General features: G+C 41.4%; 1 protein-coding gene across 3 annotated transcripts in view; it reads right to left on the bottom strand.

The window, feature by feature from the left end:
* Osbpl11 (oxysterol binding protein like 11) overlaps nucleotides 1-16,202 on the bottom strand; it is a 74,832-nt gene that overhangs the window by 24,687 nt on the left and 33,943 nt on the right. For all 3 annotated transcript variants that reach the window (XM_021184876.2, XM_029470390.2, XM_021184875.3), the window contains exons 3-7: nucleotides 15,030-15,205; nucleotides 13,871-13,950; nucleotides 10,120-10,296; nucleotides 5,468-5,669; nucleotides 3,149-3,294 (exon numbers count right to left, since the gene is read on the bottom strand). In XM_021184876.2, the coding sequence (XP_021040535.1) occupies nucleotides 3,149-3,294; nucleotides 5,468-5,669; nucleotides 10,120-10,296; nucleotides 13,871-13,950; nucleotides 15,030-15,205 (781 nt within the window). The remainder of the gene's footprint in view (nucleotides 1-3,148; nucleotides 3,295-5,467; nucleotides 5,670-10,119; nucleotides 10,297-13,870; nucleotides 13,951-15,029; nucleotides 15,206-16,202) is intronic.

Genomic DNA, 16,202 nt, shown 5'->3' with positions numbered 1-16,202 from the left:
GACCAGACTGGCATGGAACTAAGAGATCTGCCTCTCTGCCTCTGCCTCCCAAGTGCTGGGACCAAAGGCAAGCACCACCACACCTGGGAAAAGAAATTTTAACAGCTAAATGCTAACTCTAAACCTTGGGGTGAAGAATTCAGAAAGTTCTCTTTTTCTCTGGCCTGTCAGAGGCAGCACAGGACAGCCCTGAGGTTTGTGTTGCACAGACTAAAAGTGTGTGCTGTCACACCTAGCCCGGTGCTCTTTTTATTTTTTAAACAAATATTAATCATTATTATTTTTTTAAAAGCTTAAACTAAAAATGCACTACTAAACTTCAAAACCCATGCTCAAATATGAAATCCCTACAAACACAGATGGCTAACAGTGACGATGGCCAAGACTGAGTGTCCAGGAGCTCGAGCCATGGGAAGATGGCCCAGGGCACAGGGAAAAAACCCCACCATTCTACCAGATCAAGGCTTGCTTCTCTTTTTGTCTTGATGTCAGCCTCAGGGGCAATAAGAAGCCATAGAATGAATGTGCGTGTGTATGTGCTTAAATGTATGTGTATGTGCATGGCACACGTGGAGGGAAGAGGAAAGCGGGTTCTCTACTTCTAACGTTTGGACTCTGTGGGAAGAACTTGGGCCATGAGGCTCTTCAGCAAGTGCCCTTATCCACTAAGCCATCCTGCCAGCCCAGGAACAATGTCTTTCTTTATTCCAGTTTGATGGAGGTGCACTTTCTCCCTTAGCTGACAGCACACTATTTTCTACTATATCACAGTGAACAGAATGCACAAAGGTCTATTCTAGAGTGCTTGAGCAGAGTCCAACAGCCTTTACAGCAACAACTGTCTGCATATTTTCTGTCTGCCCTAGGTGATCTGGTCACATTAGAAGGATTTGGAAATACAGCAGTCTCCTCCCAGATCCCGTGTCCCATTCCTTACGAAGGTTTTATTTTACTCCCGCCATGCTTTGCATTCTTCTGTGGAATAGCATGCTGGGATAGCATGCTGGGTTGCCTGACCTGCAGTATATGGTCTGAATGCATCACGTCTCTCATCTGGCCCTCTCCAGAGCTATGCCTATCATCTGAAGTGCTCCTCAGAAGCACTGTCACATCCCTTCCCTGTAATATCCAACATGCCCAGAACCAGCTCAGAAGGCACTTTCTGATTTTCCTTGCTTTGTGATTAGCAACACAATTTTATTTTGTTATTCTGGCTCAAAAGCTTCCAATCTGTCATAGTCATTTGAAATGACTGGCTTTTGTCATTTGAAATGCATGCTGCCGATTCATTTGCCTTTATTTCTACTTCCACAGTCTTCTATAACATTTTAATTCCAAGCCACGTCATATACCAGTCTTCCACACATCCCTCTCCCAGGCACACGGCCCTACTGTCCTGCATATGAAGTCTATGTTCTTGTTCTGCCTGAGTTCTTTGGAAGCATGGATCACACTGTATGCTATGAAGCAATGCTGCAGAAAGTACCACTTCATCCCGAATACATGACTATAGCCTGTAACAACCCTGTGATTGGTTCCTGTAAGCTAGACACTCTGCTAAATCAGCTGTATCTTTCACAGTTTCACAAGGCTCAAGCAGCACGACTTTATTAGTGAGGACACTCACTGAAGCTCAAAGTGGCATCATTATTGGTTTGCATCATTTTTAGGTGTTTTGTTTGTTTTGGTTTTTGGTTTGTTTGTTTTTTTGAGACAAGGTCTCATATTATAACCATGGTTAGCCCAGACCTCAGTCTGTAGACCAGGCTGGCCTTGAACTCATAGAGTTCCACATGCCTCTACCTACCAAGTGTTGGGGTCAAAGGTGCACATTACTATGCCCAACCTTTGGTTCACATTATTAAATGGAAAATTCTGAGTTCAAAATCATCAGGCAGTAAACACACACTACTCAACTTTATAGACCCACCCAGGTTTCTCTGTCATTCTGAATCCACTTATGCCATCTACTTCTCAAACCCTGCCTCTGTTCAGAGCCATTTAAAAGCTTTGTCTCCAAAGCATCCCTCTTCAACATCACTCTATACTCCTTGTCTATCTCTGAAGGGCCAGATCACAGGAGTGTAAGTCCTATCAATTAAGGAAAGATGTTTCATGCCACCACCTGCTTGCATTAGTGTACAGAAGCTGTGGCTACAAGCAGAGTCCACCTTCTTCAGTGAAAGCATTAACGTCTCATTTGTGCCTTTCCTCTAATTCCAGACAGCCTGGTAATTACTAGTGTGCATATGTGTGTGTATGATTTCCTTATTTAGCCTGCTTCCCTGAACCTTTCTGGACATTTCATGTTCCTGGCTCTAGGGCTCTTTCATAAAGTCAAAGATTTTGCCAGGTTTGAAAGTCCTAGTGTCTTATCTTTAAAGAAAGGACTTACTAGTATATAAATAACTATAAAGCCTTCATTATTCTTGACTAAGTAATTATATTGGCGGTATAATGTAAAAAATAATCAAAAATCACAGGAGGGAAATAATAATTAACAATAGTATTTTTATAATAAGAAGAAAGTTAAACCAGATATTTAACAACAGGGACATTAATTCAGCATCTTATTTTGACTTTCAAACATTAATTATATAGGTCAGAACACAAGATAGAAAATAGCTTCAACTACCTATGTAATTATGGTAGCCATAAAAATAGCAGACATGAACACAGAAGGCAAAGCAAACAAGATGAAAAACAATGCAATTTATAACAACAGTACAGCTACAGCAGAATCCAGCACTATAGCTTCTGGAGACAGAATGAGCACAGCTTTATTAATGCTACAGAGTAACATCTGTAACCCTATCTTAGTGAGCAATGCCTGCAGTCTCAATACAACTCTAAGATTATAAATGTAATAACAATGATTAATTAACCAAACCAAACAAACAAAACAAATATGTGTATTAGGCAGAAGAAAACCCAAACTAAAACAGGGACATTATTCTATCTGGAAAATCCATGTTCAAGTTCACTAAGTAGGACAACATTTAGAAGCTGCAAGCATGCTGATTACTCTCACTAGAGTGATAACACAACACCTCTGTTGATACAATTGCCTTAACAACAAAACAACACAGCTCCCTTCCTAAGGAGTCCTCATTTATTCCATTAAAATCAAGTTTTCATATTACCTTACCCTGGCTAATACTCCAGACTCTGCAACACACTGTGCTTCCGGGGCTGCCATAGGCTTGCTCGGCTCCGTTGCAAAGGGCTGCTCAGCTCCATTTTTATAGTGGTTTGATAAAGGAATCTTTGGTTCCAACCATTCAATTGTTGTCCCTGATGAAGTAAGAGAAATATTTTGCGAAGGCTTGCTCATAATCTGGGTAGGTGAGCAGATTTGGATTTATTAAACAATTTTGTTTTGACTCTCCAAGACTAAGACAGTTCAACCTGCACTGAAAGGAGACAGCTGCTCAACCTCATTAGCATGAGCACTATGATTGGGTATTTCACAACAGGCAACTTGCAACTTGAAATGAGACACTATGAAAAGAAATCAACCCTGAATAGGGCTGATCTTGCTTCTTAGACGAGTCTGTGAATCATGAAAGCAGCTCCCATTCAATTAGCCGTTGGTATCAATTATGTCCCTCTAATAATCAAAATGTATATAATTAGACTTTAGAGGGGAGCCACTCCAGGAACCTGAGATGGTAAAACAGCATAGTTTGTTTAAATTAGGGGTTACAATTTTCCTAACCAATCAAAATAACTCACTAGCTCTAACTGAAATACCACAGTATATATCCTCTATTTAAATCATAAACAGCCTAATATAACTTTTAAACTGAAATTCTTTTCTACTGAATAAATAGAGCTGACCTAGTGAAAGTCAGTAGTCACATTTAGAGACCTGTCATCTTCTCAGTTAATGAGTCAATGGTCTCTTGTTACCCTCAACTAGTCTAACAAAGTAGATTCTATGCCTAATCAATAATGGAAATGTTCCATTTGATTTCAGAGGCTGATCTGGGTTTCACAGAAGCTAGGTTATGGACTACAAGAATAAGGAATACTCAGACTACTAACAGGAAGACAACAGGAGGACATGCACTAAGTCAAACGTCAGACTGCAGAAGAGAAATAAACGCCAAACTACCCACCAGGCTAGTAATGTCTGCCTTTTGTAATGGCAGTCGGCACTAAGCAGGTGGGGGCATTGAGACTGAAGGACTGTCGGGCCTATTGTAAGGCTGTACAGAAATGAAGACACACTCCCTCTAACTTAAATTTTGCTATCACTATCCAGATTTTTTTCTAAAACTAAAAGACACATGACTATTAATTAAAAGACCCATTTTAGAAGTCTACTGAGCTAACTAGAAACTATAATGAGACTTTATCAAACCAATGATCTGACAACAAGCCCCTCCAAATCAACACACAGACAACCGAGTCTTTAGATAACATCTACTCAGGCCCTATGGTCCAGGCACAGTAATACACACTTGTCATTCTAGAACTTAGGAAGCTGGGGTAGGAGTAGCTGAGGCTAGCCCGGGATGTGGAGTGAGGTTACAGTCAGCCCAGACTAATTAGTGATACCTTATGCATGAATTAATGAGATGAAAATATGACTTCATGGAGTTAAACATTCTTCTGAATAGAGATTTCATTTTTCATGTCATGGAAGAATTTAATTTACTCATACATCTTTTCTGAGTCATGAAGAAAACATCAAAAAATAAGACTGTATTAGTTTAAGCCACACTAAAGTTTCACAAATGTTTTACATGATACATACCATTTAATCTAGTATCCAGCACTAGTGCTGCCTGATAGACTTTTAAAGATTAAATAGTATTGACTAGAAAGAAACTGTTTCATTTTCTTAGCAAAATCATTAACTGAAATTAGCCCACATTTCTTATATCAGGGTAACTCATATAATGTTTAAATTAGGGGGGTAAACCAAAGCACTCACTTAAGTATATAATACAACCAGTAAAATACTACTTAGCGTAAGAATGTAACCTGAAAAAGTCCTGAAATTTAGTAAAAACACATAACAGGATATGATCTAATATGATATAATACAATGTAATACTAGGGAATAAGTGAGCAGCGGACAGAGCTGAAGGTCGGCACACGATTGCAATAACTCTGCCCTCAGTACCTGAAGACAATAAGAGAGTGATGCCATGCATTTTAACAGAAACTGAGCTGGACATTTATCTTCTGACTTGTTGAATTTGAGGTCTCTAAAGGCATATTCCATAATATTAAACATTGGAACTAAAATTACTCTTTCAAGAAAGGACACAATCAGGAAGTGTGTGAATCACACTAGTGTCTCAACTAAAAACCAAGAGATTCAACTGATTTTTTTCCTTCCCTCCCTTCTTTTCAAAACCTATTTTCCCAGCATGAGAGCGACCCAAGGACCCAAGTGCAGCCCTTCCCGTTTCCTCAGGCCAGTGGAGGCCTCCCTAACCTGTGACTGACTCACCTGAGGGCAGTGCACCCTTCTGGTGTGAGGCATGCTGCAGCTGCAGAATGTGAAAGCAGTCGTTTAAGCAGTTCATAGTTGCCATGGAAGTAGCTTTGAGCATCAAGAGGTCCTGGTCCAAGGAACTGAGAAGGCCAGAAGCAGGAAGGCATTCAATCCGTCTAATTAGGTCTCGTTGTTGTCCTTCCGCATGAGACATCATCTGAGGAAATAGCAGTCCTGTGGGTCTCACTCACAGCATGAATGACACATGTGAATAACAGTATTCATTCTCTGAGGCATTGCCAGGGTGTATTGGGCTTGGAAATTTATCTAAGTTTGCTAGGCTATTTTCTTGCTTTAAAAAATTATTTTATTATCTTGTGTGTTTGGGTCTTTTTGTCTGCACACATATATGTGTACCATATGCATGTAGTGCTCCCAGAGGCCAGAAGAGTGCATCAAATCCCTTGGGACTGGAGCTACAGACAGGAGTGTGCCACATGTGGGTGCTGGAGATTGAACCCAGGTCCTCTGTAGGAGCAGCCAGTGGTCTTCACCACTCCAGCCCTGGCTAGGCTATTTTCGATTAAAGGGCATTTAATGGTGCTCACCAACTGAAGGCTGTGACCTTTGACAGCTGTAATTTTTCTCTGGAAGCAATAAAGCTCAAAATGCTTACACTTTTTGCTAAGTGTATTACTTGGGGGTAGGGGGTGGGGGTGGGGAGGGTTTCAAGACAGGGTTTCTCTGTGTAGCCCTGGCTGTAAACTCACTCTGTAGACCAGGCTGGCCTGGAACTCAGGAATCCACCTGCCTCTGCCTCTCAAGTGGTGGGACCACTCAAGGCATGCGCTACCACTGCCCAGCTCAACAGTATTACTTTATCCAAGTCACAGAAAGATCATTCAGAACACTGTCAACAGCAGTACTGAGTTTGTAATTCCACAGTCTGGGCCCTCCATCATTTCCTCTAATACTTTAGTTGGGCTTGTTGTGAGCAACTGTGAAAGCATTATAGTCCCCTGCCTCATCCCTCACCTAACTTCCTAAACAGGAGACTTCTTGTTCTTGCTATTGTTAGTCTGGTTTTAGAGCAAGCGCTACAATAAAAACTTTTCAGAAAAAAAAATATTTTAATTAAGACATTCTTTGATTAGGAGCCTTATCCACCACCACTACTTCTGCCTACTTGCCACCCCAGGTCTCTTTCTGTAATCTGGACTGTCCTGGAACTCACTATGTAGACCACGTTGGCCTTGAACTCAGAGATACACCTGCCTCTGCCTCCCAAGTGCTGGGATCAAAGGTATGCACCATCACTGCCCAGCTCAAAAATTTAATTTTTTAAATTCTTATTTATGTGTAGGTGTGTGTGCACCTGCTAATCTATGTGTCCAACACATTCATGCAGTAAAAAGGGCATCAAATCCCTTGGGAGTGGAACTGCAAACAAACAGTTGTGTGCCACCATGTGGGTGCTGGAGAATGAACCCAAGTCCTCTGCAAGAGCAGCCAGTGCTCTTAACCACACAGAGAACACACAAGCTCATGCACAGACAGAGAAGAGTAAAAAGTAAATAAAAGCTTTCAACAAAGAAAGCCTAGGACATAAGAATTCACTGCTATATTTAACCAGACTTCTTTTGTTTATTTTGAGACATAGTCTCACTGTATAGTGCTGACCACCTAGCAACTCACTATATAGACCAGGCTGGCCTTGAATTTACAGAGATCTGCCTGCTTCTGCTCCAAGAGTGCTAGGATTCAAGGCATGCACTACTATGCCCAGTGCTTAGCCAGACGTCTAAGAAAGAATTAAAAGCAACAGTCCTGAAAGGATCCCATTAAAAAAAGAGGGAGGGGACATCTCCACCCTCGGATGCCTGTTACCCCATGTGGTAAGAACATACCACAAAAGGAGAAGACAGAGCTGGGACACAGGAGCTCAGTGGTAGAGCATTTGCTTAGCCTAAATAAGCCCTGTGTTCACCCTAAGGACTGTGAGATGGGTGGTGGTGACTACAGGCTCTAAACAACACAGATGCAAAAAGAAAACCTAAAGCATTCATCCTTTATGATAAAGTGCCCTGTTAAGTTAGGTATACGATCATATCTCAACATGATAAAAACTACATATAACAAAGTCATGACCAACATCCTATTAAATGAGGAAAAAATCTGAAGTATTTCTGCTGACATCAAGAACAAGGAAAGTGGGCTGGTGAGATGGCTCAGTGGGTAAGAGCACCCGACTGCTCTTCCGAAGGTCCGGAGTTCAAATCCCAGCAACCACATGGTGGCTCACAACCATCCGTAAGGAGATCTGACTCCCTCTTCTGGAGTGTCTGAAGACAGCTACAGTGTACTTACATATAATAAATAAATAAATCTTTAAAAAAAAAAACAAAAAAAGCAAGGAAAGTGTGTCCACTCTCATTACCACTTTTATTTAATGTAATTGTTGAAATTAGAGCCAAAGAAATAAAGCACAGGAAATCAAACTGTTCCTTTTGCTCATGATATGTTTCTATACTTAGAAAATCCTAACAATCCTACCAAAAGATTCTTAGAACTAAAAAAGGGCTGGAGATGTAGCTCAGTGGTAGGGTGCTTATCAACCATACAAGGGATTCTAGGTTCATTCTCTACCACTCACTGCAAGACAAGAGTACAGCATGCCTGCAACAGCAGCACTTGGAGGTCAGGGCAAGAAGACTGAAGTTTAGAAATCACCCAGGTAGATATTGCAAGACTCTATCTCAAAATGATGATGGTGGTAATAGTAATAACAATGAGGACATGGCGGGTGGAGAGATGGCTAGGTGGTTAAAAGCCTTGCTAATCTTCCAAAGGACCCTAGTTTGGTTCCCAGACCCATAATAGGCAACTCCTAACTACCTACAGGTAAATCAGACATTTCCTGACCTCTAGGGGCACCCACACATGTAAAAAAAACACACACACACAGTGGCAGTTAAGGGCACTTTTTGCCCTGGCAGAGGACCTGCATTTGGCTCCCAGCATTCCTGTGGTGGCTCAGATCCATCCACAACTCCAGTTCCAGGAGATTCAATCTCCTCTTGTGTAGCAGCAGGCACGCATGTGGTATACTTACACATGTAGGCAAACCATTCATACCATACATTTTTTTTAAAAATCTTATGAAAACATGGAGATGGATTAGTGGCTACAATCACACACTGGTTTTCTAGAGGACATGAGTTCAATGCCCAGTATCCAGTCAAGTGGCTCACAGTCACCTGTAAGTCCTGCTCCAGGGACTCTGACAGTCTGGCTCTGAAGGGACCCACAAACACGTGACACACATTTCTACAGATGCATGTACTCACAAACTTAAAAAGGAAAAAAGGGAATTGATGGAGTAACAAAGTAGGTTGGTCTGGCAGCATATGCACTTAGGACGTTAGGGCATGAGGACTGCCTCAAGTTCAAGGTCAACAAGGCTACTGAATGACTGACTTCAAGGCCAACCTGGGCTATTTGGCAAGACTCTGCAACAAAGAATTTTCACCAATGAAGGGACACTAGCCCACTTGACCATGTGGCTCTAGCAGGCCTTGTTCTTCTCCCCTATTCCCTCTGCCTTGCTAAAACCATTGGATTACATTCCTAAAGCCAGCTACCAAGGTCTCTTCCTTTACTGGACTCCTAGCTCCTGAGCGATGACACAGACACTAGATTTTTTTTTTTTTTTTAATTTTAAGTATGTCTTTTTTTTTTTTTTTTTTTTTTTTTTTGAGTACACTGCAGCTGTCTTCAGACCCACCCGAAGAGGGCATCAGATCCCATTACAGATGGCTGTGAGCCACCATGTGGTTGCCGGGAATTGAACTCAGGACCTCTAGAAGAGCAGTCAGTGCTCTTAACTGCTGAGCCATCTCTCCAGCCCCCAGACACTAGATTTTATTAACAAGCTGGTAAAACTATGCTGTGTAGATTCTGATCTATTCTATCCTGAATAGGCTGTTAATACCAAATAAATGCCCTGTTACTTGACAATTTGTCCCACCTAGGCAACCTTCTTCTTCCTCTCCTTTCTTCCTCCTCCTCCTCTCCACTTGTGCTCTCTCTGAGCCCCCTCACTTGATCACCTGTCCCTCCTTCGTATCCTCTTTGCCCAGGTATAGGCTCTAGCCTTTGACTGACCAATCAAGACATTATTGGCGAACATTCTTTAGAGCACACTGGTTAATACAACGTCCATGTCCAGACTGCAGCTTGGATTTGGGGCACAGAACTCAGTATCTGAATACACAGCACATTAAGACCAACTTCAGCAGCAGCTCATACTGGCGAGTCGCTTTCCTTGGCATTCCAAGTGCTATGAGATTACAGGCACAGTCTACCATGCCCAGACTAATGACTCCTTCGTCATTAATTTTATAATGAAGGAACCAGTAGTTTTATTTGAGAATGAAAAGCCAGACACAGATTTTTGAAAAGAAAACTAAAAAATATATAGATTCTGGGAAAATGACAGTATCTCCACACATAATTGTAAGACATGAAGAATTTAGAATATCTATCAATCTTACGTCTTTATCACGTATCCTAGCTGAATGTGGGAAGCCCTGAAGGGCCCTCAAAACACAAAACAGAGAACCAGGCACACTGCTGCCCTGAGTACCTGGCCTTCCAGTCATACTTACTTCTCTGACCTCCACCAGATGGTCTGGATGCAAATGGGCTCTTTTGTTGACTGATTGCAGTTTGGAATGTCCAACATTAAAAAAAGACATGGCATTCTGACTTGGTCTCCGCTGGGATATGGGAGAATTACCACTAGATGCAAGCGAGAAGCTCCGGGACTTCAGGGGAGGATTATTCTGTCAGAAAAAGAAAACAATTTCTCTTGTGCTTTTTACAGTTTTGGCTCTCTTGCCATCATATTACCATATACTTCAGGCTTTATACAGGTACAATTTTGAGACTATATTGACATTAGATTTGACTTAGACAAATTTCTGAAGATGAATTTTATGCTACTGAAAAATTATAAAGTTGAAATTTGCAGTGTATCATTCTGAAAGAATTTTTATATATTTTTGAAAGTCTATTAGAATAAGATTTTTCTTATTTTCTATTTTAACACTAAACCACAAAGACAACACAATAAGGAATATACATGTTGTGTATGCAACAATATAGTACATCTCCTAAAAGAAACTTCAGTCCCCTGGTACTTTCTGATCACTGCCACCGACTAGCAGTTTGCACCATAAGGAGAATATTACTTGCAGACTAGGCCACACACCTAAACACAATGTTTTATTTGCAGTATTTTGAGAAAGGGTCTAGCCCAAGCTAGCATCAAATTTATAAAGCCTCCAAAATGCTATTATTACAGGTCTACCATTCCCAGACCTAAGTCATAACTAAAAAAGAAAAAAAATCAGTGGGGGAAATGCTAGGAAGAAAAAAAATAGAAGATAAAATATGGTGAAAATATTGTTATCCTCAGATATGAAATCCTTTAAATGAGCTACTCAAGCACCACTGCTTAGACCCCAAATTCAACAATTCAGTGCCTCCTTATCTTAAAAAACAAAAAACAAAAAACAAAAAACATTCTAAACAGCCAAGCATGGTAAACAAACAAACAAAACACTTCCATAAAAGGACATAAATTATCGGGCTGGTGAGATGACTCAGTGAATAGAAGCATTTGCTGCAAAGCACGACAGCCTGAATCCAATCTCTGGAACCCACACTGAAGGAGAGCACCCACTCCTAAAGTATCCTCTGACCTCCACACACAAAATGGGAGGGATGCACGTGCATTCCCATGTGCACACACAGAAGAATAATCAAAAATCTTTTTTAAAGATATTCAAATTAATAACCAACAAGCATATGAAAAGGTATTCAACATGATCAATCATTTGAGAAATAAGTTGAAAATCATGCGATCACTGGAGAATACAGAAAAATTAGGGGCCAGGGGAATGGCTCAGTCCATAAAGTAGTTACAGCTTTAGAGCGACAGAGTGGAGTTCAGATAGCCAGGGCCCACATAAGAAGATGGGCACAATGGGGCGCGTCTATAACCCCAGCACTTGGGAGACAGAGATCCCAAGAGCTCAGTGGCCTGCCAGAGAAGCCAAATTAGTGAGCTTCAGACTCGGTTCAAGAACCTGTCTCAAAAAATAAGGTAGGGAGTGACTGAGGAAGACACTCAGTGTTGACCTATGGCCTCCACATGCACATTCACCCATATACAGACACATAAATATGAACTTCCATATGTCCCAGAAATTCTACTCGTACATACATACATACTTCAAAGAAATGAAAGAAGGGGCTGGCAAGGTGGCTCAGCTGGTAAAGTGCTTGCCAAAAAAACATGAGGCTCTGAATTTGATCCCCAGCACCCGTGTTAAATAGGCAGGCATAGTGGTGTGAGTCTTTAATCCCAGAGCAGGGGAGATGAACGCAGTTGGATCCCTGTGGCTCACTGGCCAGTTAGTTTAGTCAAAGCAGTGAGCTCCAGGTTCACTGAGAGACCTGTTTCAAAAAAGAAAAGGTGGAAAGTGAAGATACCTGGCTTTGAACTCTGATCTCCACCTGTATGCTCGCGCACACACACACACACACACACACACACACACACTCACAGTAGTATGTTCACCCAGAAACATAAACCAAATATTTATAGTTCACCTCATTCTTAGTATCTATCAAATGAAGACACTAAGCCAAATACGGGGACTCCCCCCTGTAATCCTGTCACTTAGGAGGCTGAGGCAAGAAGGGCAGGAAAGTGGCTGTCAGTTAAGCCTGAGTGTGAGGACTGGAATTTATATTCCCTGCACCTACTAAGCAGCCAGGCTTGGTAGAGCATTCTATAACCTTAATGTTGGGAAAGAGGAGACAGGTGGATCCTGGAGCTTACTGGCTAGCTCGGCTACTCACACATCATAGAGCTGATCCAGGCCAAGAAAGAAAAGGTAAAGAGGGATTGAAGAAGATAAACATGTAGAGACGACACACAAACGCAGGTGCATGTGCACTCACGTACTCGTACACATACATACAAGGTTGAGACAGGAGGAGTGCTGGGAATGTGGCTTAACTGGCAGAAAGTCTAACATGGATGAAGTCCTAGATGAGGAGGATATCATATAAACCCAATGTGGTAGAGTGTGCTTATAATCCTAGTACTTGGAAGAGAAGCAGGAAAAGCATACATTCAGGTCAACATGAGACACATGAGAACCTATCTCAAAAAAAAAGGTGAGGCAGGAAGATTGCCAAGAGTTTAAGGTTTAAGGCCAACTTAGGCTATACAGTAAGTTCTAGGCCAGTCTGAATTAGACTGAGACCCTGTCTCAAAAAACAAATTAAAAGAAAGTATATTAGTAAGGAAGAGGACGGGGGCTGGTGAGATGGCTCAGTGGGTAAGAGCACCCGACTGCTCTTCCGAAGGTCCAGAGTTCAAATCCCAGCAACCACATGGTGGCTCACAACCATCCGCAATGAGATCTGGCGCCCTCTTCTGGAGTGTCTGAAGACAGCTATAGTGTACTTACATATAATAAATAAATAAAATCTTTAAAAAAAAAAAAAAAAAAAAAAAGGAAGAGGACAGCTAGGCTGGCATGGTGGCTTGCATCTATGACCCCAACTCTTGGAAAGCTGAGGTAATTTTCAAGGCCAGCAGGGTGAGTAGAGAAGGGCTTGGGGGACAACTCTTGTTATGTGTAAGTGTACATGAACCTTGAAAGGAGAAAAGCCAACACAAGAAATTACAGTCATAAGTCCTCACAAGTAAGAGCATAGATTAACTGCTCACCCCAGGTTTACAGAGAGAACAGACGTGGCTAATTACTTCGGGTTGTCTAGGGGTTGATAGAAATATTCGGTAGTCACATGGCTGCCACGGCTGCACAATTTTTTGTTTGTTTGTTTAATGTATATGAGTGCACTGTCACTGTCTTCAGACACACTAGAAGAGGGCATTAGATTCCATTACATATAGTTGTAAGCCACCATGCGGTTTCTGGGAATCGAATTCAGGACCTCTGGAAGAGCAGTCAGTGCTCTTAACCTCTGAGACATCTCTCCAACCCAAGGTTGCATAATCTTATTGTTACTACACTGACACCACAGGATTATATTTTATAGTGTATCAGTTTTATAATGTGTGAATGGTATCTCGATGTGTTTTTTAAACAATCATTTATTTTGTGTGTATATGCACATATGAACATCACCAGCGTACATGAGAAAGCAAGGACATTTATCAAGAGACGGTTCTCTTTCAACCCTGTGAGTCCAAGGGATCAAACTGAAGTTGTCAAGCTTGGTGGCAATCACTCTTCCTCACTGGCTCTATTGTCTACATTTAGAAGCATAAAGCCCCTATTTCCTGTTTTGTGCATAGTGTACAAACCCACATACCTTTCCAATAGCTTCCGTGTGGTGCTGTGTACATATCTGAAGTCTGCTCACCCAATGCTGCCGCTCTTTAGCGTCTGTGGCTGATAAAAAGAATACAGATATCACGTACTTTTATATTTATTTGGGGAGCACAACTGTCCACAGCACAGGGATGGATGAGTAAAAAGCAAAGGCTAGCACTACTTTCTTTACAGAAAATGTCACTGACCAGGAAGACTAAAGGGTTGCCCTTGCTAGGAGTGCACAAATCCCATGTAACCAGGTGAGGACATGAAGCAATACATCTTTAAGTTCCTCCTGGTGGTATGCCCACATTTGTTTCTGTTTATTTACTTCTTTTTGTTTTTCAAGACAGGGTTTCTCTGTGTAGCCCTGGCTGTCCTACTACTCAGTCTGTAGACCAGGCTGGCCTCCAATGCAGAGATCCCCCTGCCTCTGCCTCCCTCCCGAGGGCTGGGATTAGAGTTGTGTGTTACCACTGCTAGCTGATTATGTGCTTTTTTCAAATAAACAACCTTGATTAAGACTCTGAAATCTCAGCAGTGCTTTCAGACCTTAGCAGAATGGTAAGCAGGATAACCACTATACTTTATGTATATTTATTCAGTAAAACCCCAACACATTTCTTCATAAATTAACCTAGACAGAGGTTATAAGCCAGGCATGGCAGCACAGCCTGTAACGACAGCTCTCAGAGGCAGAAGGTAAGCATTTGAAGCCAGCCTAGGCTCCATAGCAAGACCCTATCTTTCAAAAGCTCAAGCAAGTCTATGGTCAGATCACCCTGAACAGTCCTGATTTTATCAAAAACCAGTATGAAAATCCAAACCCCAAACCAAACATGGTAAATTATAATTTATCTTAATGAATATGGACATTTTAATACTTCTGATTGTAGTTATGTCACTAAGAGATGTCAAAAGGACAATGGGCAAAAAAGAAAAATTACCTGAGGCAGACAAAAAACAGTAATATTTAAATGTCTAGGCTGTACAGTTATCACTAGTCAGGGTTTCATTTATAAAATAATTCACTAAACAGACTCATTCACTGGGCAACTTGAAAACCATTATTAAAGTAGATTTCATCATCTGTCAGAGCAGTTCTAAGACCATCCCGTGGTGTGTCACCAGTGGCAGTGGTGCTGAGGGGACCCCACCTCTGAGTTTATACTGCTCCCCGCTGGCGGCATTCACTGTGAAGGTGTGCGAGTCCTCATCGCTGGGAGAGATCACGGCCCCCGCAAGCTGCAAAGTCCCTCTGGGTTTCTGATTTCTAGACTGTTCATTTACAAAGTACTCCAACAGCCCAGCTTCATTGTTTAAGACAAAAAACCTGCAAAGATGTTTAAAATGTTATGGTTTTTAAACATTTGCCTTAGCTAAAACTAAAGCATGCAAACTTCAAACATGTAAAAACTACAGTAGTTTATATTGAAAAACTCAAAACAAACAAACAAACAAACAACCCCCCTAAAACTAAAGCATGCCAACAAGTACCCAGAAACACTACACCAAATTTCCTAGGATAAAAATTATTATAAAACTGAGCACATTTAATACAAGGTGCAAGCTGCAGAGCTGAAGGAGAAGCATTTATTTTAAATAATTTTTTGTGGTCCAGAAGATCAAACCCAGGACCTCATATACCCTAGGCAGATACTCCACTGAAGCCCCATCACTAGCCTCAGAAGTGCTTCTCAGGTTAGAACACAGTAAGTACAAAAAGAAACAAGGCACAGCCCTCCTTTAGAGGAACATCTCTCCCTGATAAACTGCAGACAAGGGACATACTATGTTCATACTATGACAAAATATGAACTCTGGGCTGGCATAATGCCAGGTAAGAAGTGACTATGGGAGTTGCAGAGATGGCCCTGTGGTTAAGAACACATACTGCTCTTGCAGATGACAGGAGTTTGGATCCTAACACCCTAACTCCAGGGGACCCAACACCCTTCTGTGGTTTCTATAGGTACCTCCTTCCTATCTACCTACCAACCTACTTACCTCCCCACCCACCCACACAAAAGAATAATAAATCTTAAAAAAAAAAAAGCCTCAGTAATCAAAGAGATGAGTGTGATCTAAGATGTAACCAGTGACATATACACTGGGAATAATGTCACAGCAGAAGGATGTTGTGACTGGACCTTTAGATAGGTCACAAGTGACTTGCCCTGTTTAAAAATGAAAAGACTGCAACTAGAGACACAGAAACTCAGGGAACTTGAGATTAAATGATGAAATACTGATACACCTTGGCAAAGAATTTGATGGAACACCGTTGGACTTTGGAAAAGAATTTAATGTTCTGATTCAATTATAGACTG

Source organism: Mus caroli, unplaced genomic scaffold (assembly GCF_978045245.1).
Source record: "Mus caroli unplaced genomic scaffold, Mus_caroli_1 scaffold_17, whole genome shotgun sequence".
NCBI lineage: Eukaryota > Metazoa > Chordata > Mammalia > Rodentia > Muridae > Mus > Mus caroli.
The sequence above is the reverse complement of the archived record's forward strand: the minus strand, read 5'-3'. Positions and strand labels throughout refer to the sequence as shown.